We start from the raw sequence: 25163 nt of genomic DNA on the forward strand, positions 1-25163 counted from the left end.
TCTATTTATTTGTATAAATACATACAAATTAACTATCTTTTCTAATCAAAATTTATTTCCAAATGAGTAAAGAAACACTTTTTCTTGTATAGCAAAATGAGTTCAAGATATTCTTTACCTAACTTCAGCTCTAGCTAGAACTAGTCACTAGAAATAAACAATTAGGGTATCTAACCTACTGAACACTGAACCATCAGCCAACTCTGTGCAATATAGTCACACTAAAACATTTCTCAGAAAAAAGTTCTTAATTAACGGTTTGTTCACTATAGGAAGATAAAAACCTGGTAGAAAACTTAAGAAAACATAGACCTAACATATTTATTATAGTGTGTTCTTTTGTTTTTCTTCTTGAGATGGAGTTTTGCTCTTGTTGCCCAGGCTGGAGTGCAGTGGCGCAATCTTGGCTAACTGCAACCTCTGTCTCCCGGGTTCAAACGATTCTCCTGCCTCAACCTCCTGAGTAGCTGGGATTACAGACATGTGCCACCACAGCCGACTACTTTTCTATTTTTAGTAGAGATGGAATTTTGCCGTTTTGGTCAGGCTGGTCTTGAACTCCTGACCTCAGGTGATCTGCCCACCTCATCCTCCCAAAGTGCTGGGATTACAGGCATGAGCCGCTATGCCCGGCCTTAGTTTGTTCTTTGCCAGAGTAGACAGCAGAGGAAAGCTGCTGCCTAGAAAATTCACCAAGTTTAGAGTTACTAGCATTTTGCCTTGTCATGTACCTTGTAATTTTTTTCAGTAACATTTTTCTAGTAAACTATGCTTTTCATAAGCTCATTTCACTCTGTGTACTTTCTGATGGTGGGAAAAATGGGCCAGAACGTGAGGAAACTATACTGGATTTCAACATTCATCTCAGATGATCCACATGGCATTAGGTTGGTGCAAAAGTAATTCTGTTTTTGCTGTTACTTTTAATGACAAAAAACCACAATTACTTTTGCATCAACCTAACAGAAAAGTCCCACATGGATAGTGAATAATCATCTGTACTTTAATGAATCAACCGTGGTTATTAAATAATGATGTCATAAGACTCTGAATAAATGCTTTCTAGATTGATTAAGCTGAATCTATGAGTTGAAAAGAGTTTGGCCTGATTTTCCAAAGTGCCTCTAAGTATCTTTAAAATTTTATTTTGCTAAATAAATAATCTTAAATTATGGACAGTAAAAAGAACGACATTTGAAGCAACTTTTATATGTAGATATAATCAAACAAAAAAACTCTAACTTTAATGCCTTTTAGCAACTAATTTCAAGACACAAATTACTAAATCTGCTGAATAGAGCAATACTGACTTGATCAGTAATGAATAATCTTGGTGTTTTCCTCTCTTTCTAGTGTACAATGGTGGAAAGAACATGTGTCTCAGAGTAGGATTTGCCTTTGTAGGCCGTAATCACAACTTTTAAAATATGTGTCTGTGGGCATGTCAGCTAACCTGTTGAAACCTCTCTTTTCTCGTCTATAAAATGGGGATAACTTGTTATTTCACGCAGTTATTTTACAGAATAAATGAAGTAGGGTAGGTGAAATACTTTAGCTTAGCTTCCAGCATCTAGTAGAGGTGCTCAAAAATGTTAGATCATTTATTTTTATTTATTAATTTTTTTTTTTGAGACGGAGTTTCGCTCTTGTTACCCAGGCTGGAGTGCAATGGCGCGATCTCGGCTCACCGCAACCTCCGCCTCCTGGGTTCAGGCAATTCTCCTGTCCCAGCCTCCTGAGTCGCTGGGATTACAGGCACGCGCCACCATGCCCAGCTAATTTTTTGTATTTTTAGTAGAGATGGGGTTTCACTGTGTTGACCAGGATGCTCTCGATCTCTTGACCTCGTGATCTACCCGCCTCGGCCTCCCAAAGTGCTGGGATTACAGGCTTGAGCCACCGCGCCCGGCCTAGATCATTTATTTAAAAATCTGCTAAGTGGTGACATTCAGTGAGCCCTGGCACTTTCACGGACAGCTGGTACAGAGGCTGCTAGGACAGGGAGCTGCAGTTCATTTTCCCTGCCCCCACCCCAATTCTCTTGGTTAAATGTGATATGCATTTAAGGCCCACAACCTGCTTTTTCAAAGATTGTGGTAAACTATTTTGTATACCAGAGACTTCTCTGTAATAAAATATCTATGTATACATGAACTTTATATGCATGCACATTTCAATCAAGATTCTATTGTTTCCTTAAAGGGTGCATCTCTATTCCATTTCTTTGTAGATTTGACTTCTGCCTAACAATATGTAATTATTGGGATTTTTTTTCCTAACAAATTCAAAATTGCTAATTTAAGATGTAAAGCGTGTGTTTCAGTTACCACAGTTTTCCTTTTAGATAGGAGCTACCTGATTCATTTCAGCAAAGAGAGGTATCCCTGGAGAACAAAGTCAATTCAAAGTTATTTAAACCATTTGGCAAATAAATAAAACTTACGTAATCATTTGTTTTATTGCTCAGAAATACTAAGTTGTTAATGCTTATGTGTATTATTGGTCAAAGAAAAGCAGCCCACCCTTACCTTTTGCAATGTTTATGATAACTGAAAGCAAAACCAGTTTCCTTCTAGCTTAACTTTCACTTCTAGGTTCTGATCTTCCAATGACTTGGAAAAAAGTCCACTTACCTATCACATATACACACATACATTCATACATATGTATATACATATATTTCTGCTTAAAATACAAGCATTTAATTCTTTATGCTTAAAGGAAGTAAATATTTAAACATACATTTCTCTAATATTCATCACTTTACCAGGGCAGAAAAGTTGGCTTTTAAGGTAGAATAGCTTCAGATTTTCAATCAAGTGTTCTTACTCATTACTGAAAAGAACTCAAATTCAGCTAAATTTTGATTATTAGCAACACTGACTTACTTTTCAAAAGGAATGGCAAAAGAGAATTATCACCATTTTTTGCTTATCTAGTACATTAAGGATTGTTTGCACACAAGTCAAAGTAATTTTTTTTTTTTTTTTTTTAATAAACAGCGTGATGTTACAGACTGCAGAGTGAAAGAAAAGCAGGCATTGAGAGTTTCTGATGAGCACAGACAGTAAGTGCAGCCACAGGCCAAACGTCTTGCTAGGAACAGCAAGACTGGGAAGAGGTCTCAAATGTAGTGATACTGTTATTATTCTATATTCTCAATATAATAACACATGCATCTTGCTGTGTCAAATGCTTTTTGGGCCATCATTAAAAGGACATTAAAAACATTTTTCCTGTAATGAATGCAGTATACCACAGGACTTCAATTCACTGAATGACAAAATATAGAGAAATAAACTTGTTACAATCAGTGGGGCGGAAAAGGGTAGCTTGGATTGTTAAAGCTTCCAAGTGAACATCTGACGTTAGCTGACTTCTTCTGGCAGTGCCACATTCCCCACAGTATTAAAACGTTATGTTCCAAGAGGGTATATTCTTTTAGATTTTACTCAGCCCAGTTTGGTCTGAGGACTGAACCACACTGAAACCATTAACTTCATTTGAAATTCGGGTTCCAGAGCCAAAAACATGTTCGAAATCAGATGAAGGCCGAGTTCTCCAGCCACTCTTAGGAACATAAACTAAATCGAACAAGGGACTTTTAAAAATGAAACAAAAACAAGATAAAAATGAAATAGATCACGATTTTGGAAATTCATACTAGAATTAAGTTTGGTCTAATTATATTTTAATATGAAACAATGAAGGTTTTCTGCCTCCTTGCTAACCTGGAAAAGTTGACAAGAATCATAATACCTAAAATATACACGGTTCTTAGCATAACCACAGAATTATTGTAGTGACAGATTAAATAAGGGTGCAGATAGATCCATAGACTTTAATTGGCTAACAAAATACATTTGAAACCCTTTTCTGTACTTACCTACATGAGGAATGCAGTATACTGTTGGTAGCAAAAGTCATTTACCTAACTACTATATATGCACAATGACTACTTTTACTTTGTTCTCCACTAAAACTCTAATATGTAGTTGTGTAAAAACTAAGTCAGAAAATCTCCCTATGGCTCACACCTGTCACTTGATGCCAACTACCAGGGCTGGAGTATTAACATACCTGGAATCAAGCCAGTGCTGCCCCCATGAAAAGGAGGTGCAAAATCGTAAGTGGAATACGTGAATGAAATAAATTTATTTAAAGACCAATGTCCCAACTTGGGAGACTCCTAATAAAGTCTAAACTCTTCTGAATTTTAGAACCTTGGTATTTCTTTACACCTTTTATAGAAGATCCTCTTGACTAAGGCTAAGCAAGCAGCGTGTATACAAACAGAATCGTGTGCAAGTATATACACACCAAATTCACTACTAATGAAGAGAGAGAGAAAATGAATTTCAAATGCCGAATTTGGGAACCTCTTTGAACTACTGCCTTTTTCAAATGGCTGGAACAATGATTAAACTTCAGCCCAGTTTTTTTCTTATGGTCTTCCATACTGTTAAAAACAAGGCATGCCAACTCTGACTTTATAAATCTAAAAAATTCAGTGATCTGCACAATTTCTATAGTATCAGAGCCTGACATATTGAATTGTGACTCATCTGTTTTTTTCCTGTTTTTCGTCTGAGGTAGTGTTACCAATCCAATTTTATCAGTACCACAGATACTTTGAGCTAAACCCCTATCTTTTCACAGAGTAAAAATAATATTTGTGAAAAAAGAAAACAGGCTTCCCAGGCCATGGCACATAGATATATTTACAATTTTTAATGTAATAATTAGAAATGGTTTTGGGTTTATATCTTAAAAAAACAGCCCAGCTGTATTATTTTGTCACCAAGAATTATCATCTGAGGATGCTGTCAGTGCTGAGTGTTACAGGTCAGCCTTCACAGTCCCATCCATGATGAAGTTAATCCTTGCATGGCATATGATATACTCACAACTTTCAGCCTTCTCTTAGACATGCCCCAAATGAGCAGGATGGATGTAAAAAATGTAATTCATTCAAACAGCTCCTCCCTGTTCTGCCCCTCCCTTCACATTCCCCTCTTCTCAAAAGCATCTGAAGTATGAAAGTTGTCTTTAAATAGTAAAGCACCACAATCTATTAACACCACATATTATCTTTGAACTGATGTATTTTAGTGATGTCTTGGACATCAAAATAATTTCTTAAGGTGGACTTTGAGTATGTGGGTCCAGCCCAGGTCTGCAGTTTGTGCAGACGTAGAAAAAAGAGGAACTTTAAATATTCAGAAAAAGTTAACAGGCTAACTGTAAAATACTGCTGGAAATTAAATTTCTTCAGAGTTGGAAAGCATGGGCTATTGATCGAAATATGAATTAAACAGATTTACATCATTAAGAAAAAAAAGTCCATGTCATGTGCCGTGAAATTTCCATGATGCCTTTCAAATAGGCTGGTCACAATTTTTTTATACTTCCAAATCACTTGATTTTTGATGGAAAAAAGAATACAGATGGACTGTGTTTTACCTATGTGAAAATCACCAATCCATTTAAAATAAAATCCAAGAGGGCATATACAGTCTAATCAAGTCATCATTTTCCTGATTAGTAAGAACTACACTTTATACAAAATACTTTATCAGCAGCTGTTTTCATCAAAAAATCAATAGTTTCACAGTTGAAAAAGTTACACATTAAAATATTTTACAATTCATTATATTTTCACCAGGTTCCCACTTTCTAATGGGCTTTTAATATAAAGCAGAAAAGAAGGGAAAATCTCAAAGTTGATTACTTTGACACTAAGTTTTACGTAGGACACTAAGAACCACCAAAAAGCTTAGGTTCTATCGTAAAATAGCAACCAAATTCCATTCTTCTTTTAAAAATCCAATTAGAAACATTTAAAAAAAAAAAGAAACAAATTCCACAATAAGATGAACAGATTTCAAATTAACAGTAGTCTAAAAATATTCAAAATAAATGGTTTTGTATAGCTGAGAATATGGTAGAAAGTGAAAGCATAATTTTTGAACAGTCATTTCTTACTACAATGTGTTTAAAATTATTTTTATTATTTTCTTTAGACTTTTTCTCAAAATAATTATTGAAGGAAATATTTCTTAAGTGGGCCAATGAAACTGTAGAGCCAACAGTCAATTACATCATATCCAAGGACAAGGATAGTCAGCTGTAGATAGGACCTGACCTCTGGTACCAAGTACCTGGAAGTGGCTATATAATCTCTGACTTGAAACAGATCTTAGTCACCCATGTAGCATTTAATTCAGTGTTTGGTTCTTTGCCTCTGTGTCCCTTATTTCTTTCTTAGTTAGGTCACAATCTATAGTCTTTATAGAATTTGTCTACACTTCTTCAAATAGAATTTGGTTGTAATAAGTAATGAAAATATATGTAAATGATGAACTAGGCCATGTGGTTTGTGTGTTTTGATGGTGGCGAGGTCCTGGGAGGAAGACGGGAAACAACTATTTGCACTGATGTTATAAAAATGCAAAAATGGTACATTTTGTGCAAGGAGGCTCAAGGCATTTTTGGCACTCGGGTAAAACACAGTTCTCTGTTAAATCTTAAGTTTCTACCATCAGAGTTTCAGATTTGTACCATTTTACTGAGTTTTCCTGTAATTTATCCCTGATATTGAAAAGACTGGGATGTTAGTATGTATCTACTGCCTATGTCTAAACAACACAAAATGTTAGTAAGTTTTAATAAGTTATGAAATCTTCTATAACTGCAAAATCTTTCTGGTTTCCTGCTGAAAACAGAGTTTAAATTCTGTTTATTCCAAGACAGTTGGCAGCAATAAGTTCCCTTAATCTTCGAATTTATTTTTCTTGTTGGCAATATTATACACATGCTTTAGTGAAGTACCTAAATTTCCAATAATTATGCCCTTTAAGGGAATCTAAGATAACCAGATACTAAGAGTATTTGTATTAGAGTCCCTTGTTCACTACTCAAGACTTCAGCTATAGGTAACAATTTCATAAACGAATATGTTTAAATTGATGCTGTTTTTACTAGAGTATACAATGTTCACTCTTGATAAAGTTGTTTTCCAATAATATGCCTAATCTAAAAAACTGTCAATAATGATTGCACTTTTTTATGTGGCACCTGGACGTCTGCTAAAGCTAATTTCCTAGGACATTAATCATTCATTTCAAATACAGAGTAAAATATGAGATTCTAGAATGATGATGACTAGCAGTAGCCTCTACACCTTGGGTTAATGTTTTTCAAGATGTTTAATAATGTGTCCTGCGCTCAAATAGTATTTAATGAAGTTGGAGAGTGAGCCCTGACTACTTGGGAATGGAACATGATCTTAAAATGGGTTAATGTCCTACTTTGGAGATATGGGTAAGTAGTTTAAAAAGGTAAAAAGTTCGTGGTTTCTATCTCCCATATTTTAAAGTATTATTCATGAGTATACCTCAGTAGAGGGGCTTAAGGAATCAGGAAGATAGTATAAATTGTGTTAATTTCATATGATTGAGACATTCTCAACTATAAAAGGGAATGGAAGATGGGGGCTTCACGTGAAGAAATAGAAGGAAAGAGGATTAAGTTTTATGTCTTCCTTAAGCAGTTATACACTGGTTATGGGTATAAACGGAATAGTGCCTGAGCCTCATCTACAGACCAAGAGGAAAGCTGACTGTGCTGCTACAAACAATGAAAAATCTGGGTGCAAAACAAGGCATGACCATGGGCCAGATCATGGAAATGAAGAATATATATTAATGATAGTTTCTATAATATAAATAGCCTTTAATAAAAAAAATAATCTTTTAAATAACATTAATAATACTTCTATTTTCTGGAAAACATGCATGAAAAATGTATTCAGTTCAGTTGCAAAAGGAGAAAAAAATCAACTTAAGGTGAATACTGTACAATTCTGGAAAAAGAACTATTCCTGCTCATTCTTTTTCTATTGTGATTTCTTTTTTAATTTTGTGGGAGCCCAGAATTTCCCTGGGAAAGAAGATCCTTTAAATACTGACCAGAAAAAACAAAAACAAAAACAAACCCAAAAATACCATCTTATAACAGGTCTCATTTGTGACTGCTTCCAAAACTGCAGTAAGACCTCAAATCACCAAAAGGTTTGATTTATTAAAAAGAAAAAGTCTCTGGTGTAATCTCAAGAGTCCCTTCCACCCCAAGCATTTTTCTTCATTAAACAAGGAGTCAAAAACCCACTTCAAACTATAAATTGAACAGCAATGAAAAAATAAGAAATTTTCATTCTTTCCCAATCTTATATAATTTAACATAAACTCCAGTTTACTTAGACGTAATGCAATAACAGCCTTTGTTATGTCCACATTTCAAAACATAGAACATTTGCAAGACAAAAAAAAAAAATCATTCTTTTTCCTTCTCCATCATTTCTATATATTTTGGGGATTTTTGTTTTGTTTTGTTTTTTAAAAAAAGATACAAACAATCTTCAAAGTTTACCTTTTTGGACTTAAGGCATAACATGAAATTGCGCATTATTCTAAAGCTTAATTTTGAAATGAACTAGTTTAAGTGCTATCAAACCCTGTTTGCATTTACATTATTTAAATTATATAGTATTTTATTTCTGTTCTTGTTGTAAATTCTAATGCTGTTCATAGATTGTGCAATTCCTATGCAATCAGTCTTTGCCTGCTGACAGTTATCAACAGTGCAGTGTAGAGTCCAGAGAGTGAGCTTTCAGTTTCTCGGTCTTTTCAGTTCAGTGCATGCTGCTTAATTGTGTGGAAGATCCAATCCATTTTTGTTGTCCAGCCACCATGATGTGCGTCATTCATTTGTTTCATGAAATATTCCAAAGCCTCTTGCTCAGTTTTATCTAAGGCTAGGGTCTTTCGAATGTATGCAATGTCATCAAAAGATTGTAGTTCTGGCATTCCAGAGCCAAGCATCATTGAGAAAAGATTTATGAAGAGATTGGCATGCTGTCGAATAGCTAGATAAGCCTTGTAACACATCTCCTGAAACCTATGAGTAATAAGAACAGTTTGGTCAGTATGGAGCATATGAGGTTAATACCTTCAGGTCTTTGCTCAAATGTCACACAATCAGAGAGGCTTTCGTAGACAAAGCTATAAAAAACAGCATTCCTCTCTCATTTCTCTTGCCAACATCTTTTGATTCCCTTTACCCCACTAGAGTGTAAACTCCATGAGAATAAGGACTTTTTAAAAACTGCTTTATTATCAGCACCTACAACAATGCCTGGTACATCAGGAGTTAAAAAGTATAAAATGTACAAATTGGTTCATACTAAATAGTGCTTAGGCTAGAGTCAGGACTGAGTTACAGACAAAGCAGAATTTTATAGGTTTTAAAAAGTACTTTAAAGTCTGATATAGTCTAAAAATATACCATAAGGTGGTAAAAAATTTAGGTATTAACAAGGCGATTATAGTTGACTGACTTTCCTCAAATTGTATGAATAAAAAATGTATTAAGCACTATACATTATTTGTCAATACAGAGGTGGAGTCCGACTATTTAAACCTCAGTAAATAAAAACATTTAATGTATTATGAAGTTTAAGGGTTATTTTTAGGCCTTAATTGGCTCAACAAATTAAATTGTATTCCTTTTCCATTTCCTTCACAGCATCACACAAATAAATACAAAAATAAAAATAAAAATAAAAACATTGAAATAGTTTTTCACTCAACAAACTAGGCATAGAAGGGACTTACCTCAAAATAAAAGTTACATATGACAAACCCACGGCCAATATCATACTGAATAGGAAAAGCTGAAAGCACTCCCCCTGAAGTATACTTTCACCATTTCTACTCAGTATAGTACTGGAAATCCTAGCCAGAGCAATCAGGCAACAGAAAGAAATACAGGGCATCCAAATTGGAAAAGAGGAAGTCAAACTATCGCTGTTTACCATTATATAATTATATACCTAGAAAACCTCAGAGTTCTCCAAAAGACTGCTAGATTTAGGCTGGGCGCAGTGGCTCACACCTGTAATCCCAGCACTTTGGGAGGCTGAGGTGGGCAGATCGCCTGAGGTCAGGAGTTCAAGACCAGCCTGGCCAACATAGTGAAACCCCATTTCTACTAAAAAAATATACAAAAATTAGCTGGGTGTGGTGGTGCACGCCTGTAGTCCCAGCTACTTGGGAAGCTAAGGCAGGAGAATCGCTTGAACCCCAGAGGTGAAGGTTGCAGTAAGCCGAGATTGCACCGCTGCACTCTAGCTTGGGTGACAGAGCAAGACTCTGTCTCTCAAAAAGAAAAAAAAAAAAAAGACTCCTAGATTTGATAAATGAATTCAGTAAAGTCGCAGGTAACAAAATTAAGGAACACAAATCAGTAGCACTGCTATATACCAACAATGACCAAGCTGAGAATCAAATGAAGAATACAAGCCCTTTTACCTACAAAAACAAACAAACAAAACCAAAAAAAAACCACAAACAAACCCAGAAATAAACAAGGGGGTGAAAAATCTATTCAAGGAGAACTACAAAACACTGCCAACACCATTTTTCACAGAGTTAGAAAAAACAATCCTGAAGTTAATGTAAAACCCAACAAAAAGAGCCTGAATAGCCAAAGCAAAACTAAGCAAAAAGAACAAATCTGGAGGCATCACATTGCTGGACTTCAAATTATACTAAAAAAGTATAGTTACTAAAACAGCATGGCACTCATATAAGTAGACATATAGACCAATGAAACAGAATGGAGAACCCAGAAATAAAGCAAAAAATTTACAACCAGCTGATCTCAGACATACAAAAACATAAATTGGAAGGACACCCTGTTTAATAAATGGTGCTAGGAAAACTGGCTAGCCAAATGTAAAAGAATGAAACTGGATCCCTGTCTCTCACCTTATACAAAAATCAACTCAAGATGGATTAAAGACTTAACTCTAAGACCGAAGCCATTAAAATTCTAGAAGATAGCCTAGGAAAAATTCTTTTGGACATTGGTCTAGGAAAATAATTAATGACTAAGACCCCAAAAGCAAATTCGACAAAAACAAATGAAATAAATGAGACCTAATTAGACTAAAAAGCCTCTGTATAACAAAAGAAATAATCATCAAAGTAAACAGACAACCAATGGAATGGGAAAAAACATTTGCAAACTATGCATCCAACAAAGGACTAATATCCAGAATCTACAAGGAATTCAAATGAGCAAGAAACATATAATCCCATCAAAAAGTGGGCTAAGGCCAGGTGCAGTGGCTCAAGCCTGTAATCCCAGCACTTTGGGATGCTGAGGCGGGTGGATCACCTGAGGTCAGGAATTCAAGACCAGCCTGACCAACACAGTAAAACCCTGTCTCTACTAAAAATACAATAATCAACCGTGCATGGTGGCGTGTGCCTGTAGTCTCAGCTACTTGGGTGGCTAAGGCAGGAGAATCAGTTGAACCCAGGAGGCGGAGGTTGCAGTGGGCCAAGATTGCCTCATTGCACTCCAGCCTGGGTGACAGTGAGACTGTCTCAAAAAAAAAAAAAAAAAAAAGTGGGCTAAGGACATAAATAGTTCTCAAAAGAAGATAAACAAATGGTCAACAAACATGAAAAAAAATCATTAATCATCAGGGAGATACAAATTAAACCCACAATGAGATACCACCTTACTCCTGCAAGAATGGCTGTAATTAAAAAGTCAAAAACCAACAGATGTTGGCATGGATAGGGTGAAAAGGGAACGCTTATACACTGCTGGTGGGAATGTAAATTAGTACAACTGCTATGGAAAACAGTATGGAAATTTCTTAAACGTCGTAAGCAGATCTACCATTTGGTCCAGGAATCCCACTACCCAGAAAAAAAGAAGTCATTATATCAAAAAGGCATCTACATGCGTGCAGCACAATTCACAGCTGCAAAGATATGAAACCAACCTAAGTGCCCGCTGACCAATGAGTGGATAAAGAAAATGCACATATACACCACGGAATACTACTCCACCACAGCAAAGAATGAAACGATGTCTTCTATGGCAACTGGGATGGAACTGGAGGCCAAAAATGGAAAACCAAATACAGTATGTTCTCACTTGTAAGTGAGAGCTAAGCTCTAGGTACACAAAGGCGTACGGAGTGATATAATGGACTATGGAGACTCAGAAGGGAGAGGGTGGGAGGAAGAATGAGGGAGAAAAAGTACATTTTGGGGACAATGTACACTAGTTGGGTTACAGGTATGCTTGAAATCTCAGACTTGACCACTATTGAATTCATCCATATAACCAAAAACCACTTGTACCCCAAAAGCTATTGAAATAAAAACAAACAAAAAATAGTTTTTGCTAAAGGTGTAAAAGAACATCTATTATTTTATTTTATTTATTTTGATACAGGGTCTCACTTTGTTGCCCAGGTTGGAGTACAGGGTTGTGATCACGGCTCACTCACCGCAGCCTCAACCTCCTGGGCTCAGGTGATCCTCCCACCTCAGTCTCCTGTGTAGCTGGGACTACAGTGCATGCCCCATGCCCGGCTAACTTTTTAATTTTTTGTAGACATGAGTTCTTACTATGTTACCCAGCCTGGTGTTCTTACTAAGGAGTTGGGATTACAGGCGTGGGCCACCACACCCAGCCAACATTTATTATTTTGAAACAGCTTGAAAAATATTGATTGTTTCTAATAGAGCAGTCAGAATTCTTTATTTTGTGCTTTTAATTTCTTGAGCTCACCTCTCAAATTCTCTTGTCTTTGTGCATTCCTGGGCTCCTTTACTAATCACTATTAAGAAATCCTGTGTCAAAACAAATGGCACACGTTCTCGTTTATAACCAAATTTTTTCTTCTTGTGATCCAAAAAGTGTCCAAAATCTATATGAAACAGCTTTCAAAAATAAGAAATTATGTTATAGTTTGACATATGCAGATACAAAACATCTTGAATTAATACACCAAAACATTTTAAAGAGGGAAAACCATTACTTGTCCATCATCTTTCACCATGATGTTACTATTGTGACGATCTCCAATCCCCAGAATGAAGGTAGCTACACAATATCCAGCACAAGAACGCGTAAACAGGTCAATGGCTGCATCGTATCTACAAAGAAGAAATCAACGCCTCATGAGTAGTAAGGAAATACAGAGGGATTCAGGCTAACTTGGGAAAAGAGGGTGCACATGTCTGTTGAAACAATGAAGACAAGCACTGACATTAGGGAACAAAGTCATTATGTTCTAAGATTTTGAGACTGTAAAGTTTTCATGGGTTTCTAAGGAAATTTCCAGATGTTCACTGACCAAAGAATAATTCTTGTCATAGTGAAAAAATACCATGTCATTAAAATTATTTTCCAATCATTTTAACAATGAATTAGAAATAAAATTTTGAATATGCAATGTTAATTTGTTTTAAAAAGAATGAGCAATAAAATACATTTTACATACTAATACAGAAAATGAATGTATAGGATTTTACCAAATTAAAAGTAATTATAACTGTTTAAATCCATTAACCTCAAATATTTCAAAGGTTGAGCATATTTTTTTTCCAAAGAAAGTACAATTGTTTTCTCTGGTCTAACTCAGAGGAATACGCAAACACTGACAGACTCATCTAACAAAAACTTAGATTGACATAGGAAGAAAGAATAACACTCACATTTCTCCTTTGTTCTTGTCTTTGAGCCACTGGTGCAGTGTGTGGCTGTTGAACTGCAGTGCACCTTTCAAGCCACCTTTGCACTGAATTTGCATAATAGTGTGAGAATTTCGCACCACCTCAATAAGCCCCACACAGTCACCGATGGACAGACAACCGTAAGGTAGCATTCTGAAAGAGGAGGAACACATTTACAATTAAATGATGGAATTTTAAAACAGCAAATATTTTAATAGCCTAAAACGTGAGTATTTTATTTGCAAATCTGTCATGTAAGACCTTTACTGCCTTTACCGAATTTTCTTTTTATGGTGTAATAAACACACTTCTGGAATAATCATCAAAGTTACCGGTCATCATTTATTATAACCTTCAACTGAGAAAGCACTGAATTTTTATCAGAAAAGCATTAAGAAAATTATTATGACAATGAAAATTTTACAAACATTTATGGCTTTAAAAATACAGGGGAATTTAAAGATGTTTAATTAACATGGAAATAAAACTGTAGGGCAGGAGTTCTCAGATTTGTTGTCTCAGGACTCCTTTACACTCATAGAAATTATTGAGGATCCCAAAGAGCTTTCAGTTATGTGAATTACATCTACTGATGTTAGAAATTGAAACAGGAAAAATAAAATTTTAAATATTTACTAATTCATTTAAATGCAAAAAATCATGACAAGTTAGTATAAATAACATGAATCGAAAAATGCATTTAAAAAATTTAGTAAGAAGAATGACATTCTTTCACATTTAGAAAAATTTTTTAATGTCTGGCTTCATAATACCCAGCTGGATTCTCATATATGCTTTTGTATGCAAGCTAATGCAATGTTTCAATTAAAGTATATAAAGAAAATCTAGCCTCAGAAAGATAGGTAGGTAGAAAAAGAAGGAGTATTATAATAGACTTTTCAGATAATTGTGATATTTTTCTTTGATAGTATTCCAAAACTTGACACGATATAGTTTCTCAAGTTGCAAAATGGAATCTGAAACCGTATCAATAAACTTTTCATACTGTTACATTAAAATCAATTTGTCTTCCTGGTCTTTGAACGTATCTTTTGCACATTCTGATTTTACAGTATCCTGCAGGGCCGTTTGCAGATGTTCCCAATGTTGACACTTTTCATCATACCATACTAAAAAAACCGCAATTGTTAATATTACCAAAAATCTCATCAGAAAGCTGTTAAGTTTAGGGACTCTGTTAGGTTCAGTGGCCGATACTAAAAATTAGAATTTTCAAAATTCTAATTTTGAATTCCAAATGAAATTTTTGTTGCAAGCTTGAATTTTATCATTGGCAACAAATACTATCACAGTTGTTTTCTTCAAAGAGACAGGCACATATTGTTCATTTTCAAGAAAATGTCTGCCAAATACCCATGTCTTGCAACCATAGCTTGGCTATTAGTTATTTTTAAAGTAAAAATCATGTTCCATCAAACAGCCGCTAGTTCAGCTCACAACTCAGTTAATCCCGCAAATGTTTTCCTTTGATACAATCATAATACCTGGGGATGCAAATTCTCTGAGGTGCCTTCCATTTATTCACGTGGAGAATTAAACAGGACATATGGTCAAGGGTGCAAAGATGTGAGGGTTTAAAGAGACAATGAAGAAAGCACCTAACATCCAGACTGACATGCAGGTACTCAAAGTTTGGTTTTCCTTGCTCTGTTCTCATAAGCTCTCCCCATTCTTTTCACTTTTCCTTTACTTCTTCAACTCCTAAAACAGTCCACACTTACTTTCATGTACTTCCTGAATTCCGTGTAGCCTAGCTTCTATGCCTACCACTCTAGGGAGTAAACTTAATCATGAGTCACTAAATCCAAGTGCTTTTTCATAGACCTTATTCTTTTAAACCCCCTGAAGCCCTTGGCCCTACAAATTGTTGGTGAATCACTTCTTCTAGTACCCCTACTTATTTTGACCATTTCTCTTACAGAAGCTTTTCTTCTACCTGGTAAATACAGAAATTTCTTAAGGTTGCATTCGTGCTCATTCTCTCTTTTATGTTTTTAGTGAACATGCTCATAAAGAATTCAATTGTCTTCTAAGTCTTGCTATTAAAAAAACAAGCAGGGTTAAAATAAACCCGAGTCTGAATTATAGTTTTGCCAAGTATAAATAAAAATGCTGCTATGATTTTACTTAAATAATTTTAATCTAAAGTTAAACTTGAAATAAAAATTTTTACTTGTATTTAAGTTAAAAAAATTCAGAAAATATCATAAGACTAAAAAACCCTTAATATTTCTAATCATCTTACTTAACTTTGGATACTTTTTTGCCAAGTCACTAATTTACAATTAAACAAGGTAATTACCAGGGTTACATAGTTACAACCTTTACTCTTCCTTAGCTCTACAATCTTTTTCACAGTCTATTCCTTTGGGGGACGTGGCACCGGGCTCTCTCACGACACAGGAAATTACACCAAAAAAGGCAATTTGATTTATACAACATTAACCATCTTTGGAAAGCAGCAGGGCTAAGCAACATATCAGGAGTTATGGATTTGAAGTTGATGACAATTTTGTGCCTTAGCAGGTCACTTAAAATGTCCACTTTCTTCTTTGCATACAAGGGTACTACTATTTGTCACTGATACATTTTTTTGTATACTAGCTACTCTTAAAATGTGTAAGAGGCATACAAATAAGCCCTTGTCTGCTGTTACCTGCAATTCCTACTAAATGTACCCTGTTGTCATGGCTGGACTTGACGCTTAATATCCTCTAGAGGACAAAGTACTTTCAGAGAGGGTGGGCTTTGCCTGAATGACTATGGATTTGCAAAAAGACAAGCTGGATAAGGAAGAACATTTTAGAAGCAACAATGACTAGGAGAAGATGAAGCATGACAGAAAACTGGGTGATAATACTGATATTGTGGAAAGTTTTATAGAAACCAACAGACTGGTAAAAACTCTAAGCTTAGTTGGTTGCATAATTTTACTGCAAAACTGATTCCAATATTTGAGGATTTATACAGTTTTAGAATTAGAAAATTTCCATGATAAAATTGTTCAGAAGTTGTGTTTTCTTTTAAACAAAACTTCTGAATGAAGACAGGGGTCTTGTGTGTTTCCTTTGTCTTGCTCCTAATGGGACACTCCAGAGGCAGCTGCAGAGTATTTATTAGCTTCTGAGCTCTTTTTACTTAGCTGAGTATAATTAGCTATTCTAAGTCAAGTAAGAGGAGGATACATCAAAGTACTATAGTGTAATCCTATGGATAACTACTATGGCATGCATTTCTTTTTAGATATATGCCTCTATATGCTTCTATAATTATTAATAGTTCACTTTTTCAGGATAACTTTCAACATACAGGTTTCCTTACTGGTTTACCTACCGAAGATCAAGACCTTGATTTTGCCAGATATTTTCCATAATACGAATAATTTGAAGTGTTAGCATATCTTGCCGTAAATCTGAAATTCAAATAATATGTATCACCATTTAATGCCACAAATGCAAATTTGGGGATCACGCCATCACATGGTTTTCAAATGAAAGACAAATAAATATAGCTATATGTACTCTTCAGAAGAAACTATAGGAAAGCAATATTCTAATTTCTTTTTAAAAAATTTATAAATGAGTGCATAGCTTCACTCAAAGCCTTTATATAGCTTAAAGTAATTTATGTATAATTTTTAAGATGGGGTCTTGCTATGTTGCCCAGGCTGGTCTCAAACTCCTGGGCTCAAGTAATCCTGTAGAGCAGCTGGGATCACAAGCATGCACCACTACAAACGGCTCTTAATATTCTGATTCTTAAATCCATCTCTAAAGTCTTTGTGTAAACATATTTGAATAACAACGTAGAGTAAGTGAGCATGCATCTCACAAAACCTTTAATTAAAACGTTTATAGTAATTATTTTTCTGAATCCTTAAACATGTCTATATTAAATACCGGGATCAACAGAATTCACTGCTGAAATGTCATTTCCTATTGAAAACCCATCCATGACCCTCCTTCACTGCTCCCATAGCCTTTTCCTCCAAGTATGTACCTTCTTTTATATGGTTCCTTAGCAGACTACCCTTCTTCTTTGTACCATGCTTGCAATTTTATTTTTGTAATTATTTTTTTAAGGTCCCTCTTTTCTCTGTTAAGCTGTAAGCTCCAAGAAGGCAGGGGTTCTGTTTTGTTCACTGCTAAAATCCCAGGGCCTACCACATAGAATATTTATGGAATGAATGGATACTCACACAGCTAAGCAAATGATAATTAGAAACTGATTAAAAAAAAAAAACAAAACAAAACAAGAACACTTCTCTACACAGGTCCACGGGAGGTGGTTGGAGGCAGGGAACAGGAAAAAGAAAAAACAAAAAACTGATTTCAGGACTTCTGATCTAAACTTAGTACTTCTTTTCTTCTCATTGAGTGTACATGCATATTGCAAAGGTTAAGACATCTGATTAATATTACGTATTTTATCATGTGTGTATTCCTTAAATGGCTTTCAATAGTTTTCATGGTTCATAAATATCCTGTGTATAAAAACAGCTGAATTCATGCATCACAAGCTCATTAATACTCTTCCTTACCATCCCCATTTTTAAAGATGATCTCATTGTTCTGAAACAGTAACTCTGACATGATGTCTGGATTCTCCCAATTCAGCCACAGTGGCCTTTTTGCAGAGGACATAATTCGACACTCTTCAAGCCTTTAAAATAGTTAAAAACTTTACTAGGCACCTTTGCTTTATTATTATTTTACCCTCACATTTATTTTAAAATAGAGACACAATATAGCTTTTTGAAGTGGTACAAAGATTTAAAACTTTCTCAATTTTTATTTAGGCATTCATTTCTAAGGAGTATAAAAAATAAATACTAAAAGTTTTAAAAGTTATTATATGATTACATATGAATTTCCAACAAATAGATAGAGATATATCATTAGTTTTAAAGATACTACATTTTCATTTCTTATCCTATGATACCAAACATTCTGGCCACAGAAGGTTTTAAACTCTCTTATTTAAGTAGTAAAAACTCATTCTAAATAAAGGCAGTACTGAACTTGAGACAATTGACTACTCTTATTTTGAGGGTAGGAGAATGAGAGAGAGAAGCATAGAAAACTGAACATTCTAATTATAACAGACATTTTGACTTCTCTCAAGATTTTATCCAGAAAAGGTATTTATTTAAATGTATCAATGAACCCCCCCAGGAAGTACCTGAGATTTCCCAGTTGATGAGCAGGGTTTAGAGGAGATAGAAAACCCTGTAGAGCATCCATGAAATCTGGTCGCCTCATTTGCTCAACTAAAAACTTCATCTGTACCTGATTTTTTAAAAAAGCATATAGTAACAGTAAGAAACTGATTTCATAGAAGGTAAAACTGACTGCTAATTTCTCTTACACATGAGAACCCCATGCTGTACAGTCCTGAATCTACACCCTAGACCCCTGCCTTCTAATAAGGAGGGTTCCTACAACACGGAGCAGCAGCACTCAGGGACAGAGCAAGGCGGCAGCACGGTGCACCTTCCTGTACGAAGATGAAATCGGCCTGGGATAGTGGCAGGGCTTTTGGCAGTACAGCAGGGCTAGTCAACTGTGGCCTGCAGCTCAGCTGCCAATTTTTAAACTCAAGCTGTATTAGAATATAGCTACACCCATTCATTACATATTGGCTGCTTTTACACAATAGCAGAGTTGAATACTTAAGACAGAGACGACAAAGGCCTGCAAAGTCTAAAACAGTTACTATCCGGCCCTTTAAGAAAATTTGCTGATCTGTGTTCTAGAGGAAAAAATGAAGGAGATCATGTTATTTTTGCTTAATCATCTTACTTTTAGACTTTGAAGAAAACACATTCATACTCTTTTTGTTGGGTAGAAGTGGTCTAGAGAGGCTAAAATAAATGGTTGGGAAAGGAACTTGTAAAAACATTTGTTACCTGGAGTCTTGTGCTATACTCAGGTTTTAGTAAGTGGCTACAAAGCAATATCCTTTTTCATTCAATTCAAACCAGAGCCCAGACTGCTGAGCTATCACACAATAGTTGGCATTTTATTTTAGGAAACCTACACCTATTGAAAATGTAAAATGTGGTAGGGGTGGAAAAGCGGTTAGGAGCTAGGAATTCATAATAAATTAATTTTCATGCTGGAATTTAAATAATAAAGTTTTTTTTCTTCTTGTTATGTATAAATGAATGGTTAGAAAACTAGTAATCACTATCTAGATAGCTCTTGTTCATGTAAAGGCTTTTTTTTGAGACAGAGTTTCGCTCTTGTTGCCCAGGCTGGAGTGCAGTGGTGCAATCTCGGTTCACTGCAACCTCCACCTCCCAGGTTCAAGTGATTCTCCTGCTTCAGCCTCTCTAGGAGCTGGGATTACAGGCATGTGCTACCACGCCTGGCTAATTTTGTGTTTTTAGTAGAGATGGGGTTTCTCCATGTTGGGCAGGCTGGTCTTGAACTCCCAGCCTCAGGTGATCTGCCTGCCTTGGCCTCCCACAGTGCTGGGATTACAGGCGTGAGCCACTGTGCCCGGCCAAAGACATCTCTTTTTCTATAACTGGCAGCTCTAATGTTAGCACAGTGCTTCATGTATTTTATCACTCACTGTTAACGACCAAACACAAAACCACTCAAAGGAACTGCTCATGTTTCTCTGACTGTAATTCTAGTTCCCTATCAGAATCTCATTTAAGTCAATAATGACCTGAGTAATGAACTTCATGTTCCTAATTAATCCACTGTATCATAGCCAGTTTGTGATATAAAAACTCAGCTTAGAAGAAATGCTGGTCTCCAACCACCTGGTCTCCAACTTACAGTGGTTTGACTTAACGATTTTTCAACTTTATGATGGTGTAAAAGCAACATGCATTCAGTAGAAAGTATACTTCAATTCCGAACTTTTATCTCTTCCTGGACAAGTGATATGCAACACAGTGTTTTTCTGAGATGCTGGGTGGCAGCAGCGAGCCACAGCTCCCAGCCAGCCACATAATCACGTGGGTAAACAACCAGTACTCTACCCTGCACTGTGTGGCCAGCAGTTCTGGATATTGTGTTTTATATTTTTTGCATCCCATCATGTCTACAAAACACCCATTTGCCTTTAAGATATTTTCAACTTATGTTATCAGGATATAACTCTATCATAAGTTGAGGAACATCTGTCTTTACAAATGTATCTAAAAGGTAGTTTCTTTTTTCTTAGCTCAATTACAGTTGGGCATTGTAATAAATGCAATACATGCTGTTCTTCCAGGGAAGTCTAGTCCCTTCTTGACCATAAATTCCAGTATAAGAAAGAGTACAATTATTTTCTAACATCCTATATTTGAATTTATATATCACACTTCAATAAAACCAACTCACACACTGTATGACATTTACATCACTACAGTAACTTTCTTTTAAATTTTCTTTCCTTCAAGTACTAGCAATAGAGATGTTGGAAAAATTCATTCAGTACTGCTAATTTACATTCTCTGTCCTTTAAGGACTCAATAATAAATGATTTTTTTTTTCATTTCACTAGCGGTTAGGAACAAGCTTCCTTTTTAGTGTAAGTGGTGGTGAATTAGGATGTGGTGGATTGGATTGAATAAAGAATAGGGTGTAGTAAAAGGTCATAAACAAATTTACACTGGACTAGGCACAGTGGCTCATACCTGTTATCCCAGAACTTTGGGAGGCTGAGGCGGGTCGATCACTCGAGCCCAGGAGTTGGAGACCAGCCTGGGCAATGAGGCAAAACCCTGTATCTACTTAAAATACAAAAATTAGCTGGGAGTGGTGGCCTGCTCCTATAGTCCCAGCTACTCAGAAGGCTGAGGTGGGAGGGTGACTTGAACCCAGGAGGTTAAGGCTGCAGTGAGCCAAAACTGTGCCACTGCATTCCAGGCTGGGCAAAGAAGTGAGACCCTGCCTCAAAAAAAAAAGAAAGTGTACGTTGTATTTCCACTCCTTAGTTATACTAAGCTAGGCTGCAGATGACTAGAGTGTGTGATACAGTTACTGAGTGACTTGAAATCCATTTTAAACTTGGCAATGTAAAAATTAACTTCTTTCCACTCATTTTAAGGGTAAATGACGGCCGGGCGCGGTGGCTCAAGCCTGTAATCCCAGCACTTTGGGGGGCCAAGGCGGGTGGATCACAAGGTCAAGAGATCAAGACCATCCTGGTCAACATGGTGAAACCCCGTCTCTACTAAAACTACAAAAAATTAGCTGGGCATGGTGGCACGTGCCTGTAGTCCCAGCTACTCAGGAGGCTGAGGCAGGAGAATTGCCTGAACCCAGGAGGCGGAGGTTGCGGTGAGCCGAGATCACGCCATTGCACTCCAGCCTGGGTAACAAGAGTGAAACTCCGTCTCAAAAAAAAAAAAAAAAAAAAAAAAAAAAAAAAAAAAAGGGTAAATGACAGAATAAGGAAATAGCAACTTTAAATACTTAGGGACATGTATAAGAGAAAGGAAGGGAAAGTAAAGGGAGTTAACATTTACTGGGCACCTTGTATGTTCCAGGGATTGTGACAGGTCCTTGGCATATCTCATGTAATTTAATTCTTACAATGACCTTAGGAAGCAGGTATTATTCCCATTTTACAGACAAAGATGAGTCTCCAGAGCCCACATAACGTGTCTAACACTACACAGCTGAGAGGCCGTGAACTTGGGTCCAAATCCTAATCTGCTTGATTCCAGGTACCATGATCTACACAGACACTGGGCTTCTCCACAACTCTGTCCCACGGCAATGAAAAGAGACTAGCTATGAATAAAGAGTGACAAGCTAGAGTCACACACCTTTTGTGTTTCATCCTTCTTCTCCTGCTTGAGGATGTCAGTCAAGTTGATGAGCTTTTCCATCGCCTCGACTTGCCTATTCAGGTGCTTCAGATACATCCCACATGCACGACAATAGGACTCCAAGAGCAGGCCGAACCTCTGGCTAACTGTTTTATTGTGCATCTCAGATCTAAAAGAATTGTGCAACGTTTAAAAAAAAAAAAAAATATATATATATATATATATATATATAGTCTTAAATGAGTATACAAATAATCTTTGCTAAAAAATTTAAACACTCATTTTCGAAATCCGATAAATGTTACAATCATACTAATAATAAAATGATTCAAAACTTGTAATTTAGAAGCAAAACCATCATGAGTTTCAGGTAGTTCCCGAATATGTGATTTAATAAACATCTAGTTTTTAGGTTTATTTCAACAACTTTTCATTGACTAATCTCAGCATAAGATATAAAAACATGGAAAAAGGAAATTGGGCACAAAAATAATCAGATGAAGCGGGAAGGGGTGAAGCGGGAAGGGGCAAAGCGCTCAGTGGATGCTGTTTGACTTTTCTGACACACACGTCCATGCTTCCGGTTTTCAACTTAACTTCCAGGTTCCATTTAAAAATTTTAACACTTAAAATATCATATTAGATATAAATTTGTTTCTAAATTTATGAAAAATTATACAGTTTAAGACCTGTAACTTTTCACTACCAGATATATCACATTCTACATTTTTTATTCTTAATTAGTTTTTTTTGTAAGAACCATGGGAGTTTGACATTATTGTTCTGAATTTCAAGGTAAAAATTTTTTTCCTTTTTTTTTTTTGCAATATTTTAATCCACACACACAGTGTAAACTATGGCAATATTCATCTGGACCTAGGAAATTTTACTTAAGTAGAACAAAAATCTTTGAAAATATTTCAGCTCTCATTCATGATTAAAATTTAGTTTTGAATTTATTTACTTTTTAAATTTCTAAGAGCAAAAGTTGAAGCGAAGCTCATCACTGGTACAAAATACTTCTAGTAGGAAAACTCTTCCAGTCAAACAAAAACAAAAGTATGTAAGTAATACATATTTATAAATCTATTAAGAAAGCAAATAATAAGTACCTTAAGAACTTAATGGGGAAATAATCAGACTTACTTTAAATGCCAAAAGAAAAAGTGCCCAATCCTTTGATTAGTCAATGCTTTCTTCAGTAAAAACCTCACAAGCAAGTTATCCAAATATTGTTCATATTTTAGGACCTAGGTGATTTAAAAAAACAAAAAACCAATCAGGGTCAGTTTCTGTGTGGCTGATCTAAAGAAAATTTTTTCAGAAGGAAAGTGGATATTCCTGGTAATAACTTTTTTTTAAAGAATAAAACTAGTTGGTGCAGTAGGGTTTTTGGAAGTTGCCTGGATCTGGAATAAATTATTTTAGTTAAACGCTATTTACTATTTTACATTATTTTACCTGTACTAGCTGAATTAAATACTGAGAAAGTTTGTCATCTGTTAAATATTTTTCCAAGCACCGAACAGCAAAACCTCGGACCATAGGATCTGGGTAATTACAGTCCAGAAGTTCCATAGCCTGCTCAGGTTTGATCGGAGGCCAGTCTTTTACCAAGCAGTACATCTGTGTATGAGAAAGGCAGTAAATCACAGTAAAAACGCAAAGATAGTTGTCAATGAGCTGTCCAAAACACTGGCTTAACTTCTGATTTTAAAAATAGTTTAGATAAATAATCTTCTTAGAGTCTGCAGTTCTAATTTGTTTTATCTGTGGAAATAATGTTAAGGGTATTTTTTCTACACGACATTATTATTATGTCTATTTCATTTGTTTATGCAGACTTTCTGAGAAAACAATTTAAGTGACATACTGAATTTTTACAACCTGTTATCTAGTAATCTCAAACATATATTTACCTGGGCAACTTCATCTCTAGAATTCCATTTAACAGACAGAAGCAATTTGGGTAGAATTTCAGGTATAGTTACACAATAGTGTCTGTGTGGGAGAAACGAAACAAAATAAACATTCTTGTATGCTACTCAAAAGGTTTATACGTCTACTCAATATGCAATCTTTAAGAAGTTCCAAACTTTTACCATTACCATCCTTTTTAAAATTCAAAAGACATCAGTGTTTAACACTATAGTTGGAAATATATTTACATATATACTTAGGCAACAGTTATAATAGCAAAGAACACAAAAGGAAAAGAATGATTGTAAGTACTTAAATTTAGTTAATAGTTAAGAAAAATTATGAATATATGTTGTACCATTCTTTATATAGCTCATACTTTTCACCTACTTATGCAACATGAATGCATCACAGAGTCACCACTTTTACTGTTAACGGACAAAACTTAGGTCTTAATGGACTTTCTGAAGAAATGTACCACAGCTGCTTTATTTAAATATACCAGTATCACCAATAGCAGGATAATTTCTTCATAAATGAAAATAAGGCATTATACTATTACTTTGAAGGAACATAAGAAAAAAGAAAAATGAAAGAGAACCCCTACAAATTATAATACCTAGACCAACTAAATCACATCTAAATTGATCCAAAACTACTTGGGTATTTTAAATAATCCTAAAGAAAGTCCTATCAGGAATGCAGAGTAAGAAAAAGCATTTAATGCGCCAACTACCAATGTAGCATGATTTCTACAAATATCAACTTACAGCCATTGTTTTTTTAAAAGGCAATGTTTATAATTTAAAAATAATGTAAATTCTGGTTTATTTACTCTA

At 35.4% G+C, this 25163-nt stretch overlaps 1 protein-coding gene across 3 annotated transcripts in view; it reads right to left on the reverse strand.

Moving 5' to 3' along the window:
* Positions 1-2965: 2965 nt before the first annotated feature.
* PIK3CA (phosphatidylinositol-4,5-bisphosphate 3-kinase catalytic subunit alpha) overlaps positions 2966-25163 on the reverse strand; it is a 95085-nt gene continuing 72887 nt past the window's right edge. The window contains exons 12-22 of one of the 3 annotated variants that reach the window (XM_032298529.1): positions 24324-24405; positions 23866-24030; positions 23551-23654; positions 22402-22573; positions 18807-18913; positions 18166-18287; positions 16959-17037; positions 13587-13757; positions 12908-13025; positions 12658-12809; positions 2966-8958 (exon numbers count right to left, since the gene is read on the reverse strand). In XM_032298529.1, coding sequence (XP_032154420.1) covers positions 8688-8958; positions 12658-12809; positions 12908-13025; positions 13587-13757; positions 16959-17037; positions 18166-18287; positions 18807-18913; positions 22402-22573; positions 23551-23654; positions 23866-24030; positions 24324-24405 — 1543 coding nt within the window. In that variant the 3' untranslated portion in view covers positions 2966-8687. The remainder of the gene's footprint in view (positions 8959-12657; positions 12810-12907; positions 13026-13586; positions 13758-16958; positions 17038-18165; positions 18288-18806; positions 18914-22401; positions 22574-23550; positions 23655-23865; positions 24031-24323; positions 24406-25163) is intronic. The other 2 variants (XM_032298531.1, XM_032298530.1) reach the window with 2 other exon arrangements.

Source organism: Sapajus apella, unplaced genomic scaffold (assembly GCF_009761245.1).
Source record: "Sapajus apella isolate SASKATOON/1434 unplaced genomic scaffold, GSC_monkey_1.0 scaffold38, whole genome shotgun sequence".
Lineage (NCBI taxonomy): Eukaryota > Metazoa > Chordata > Mammalia > Primates > Cebidae > Sapajus > Sapajus apella.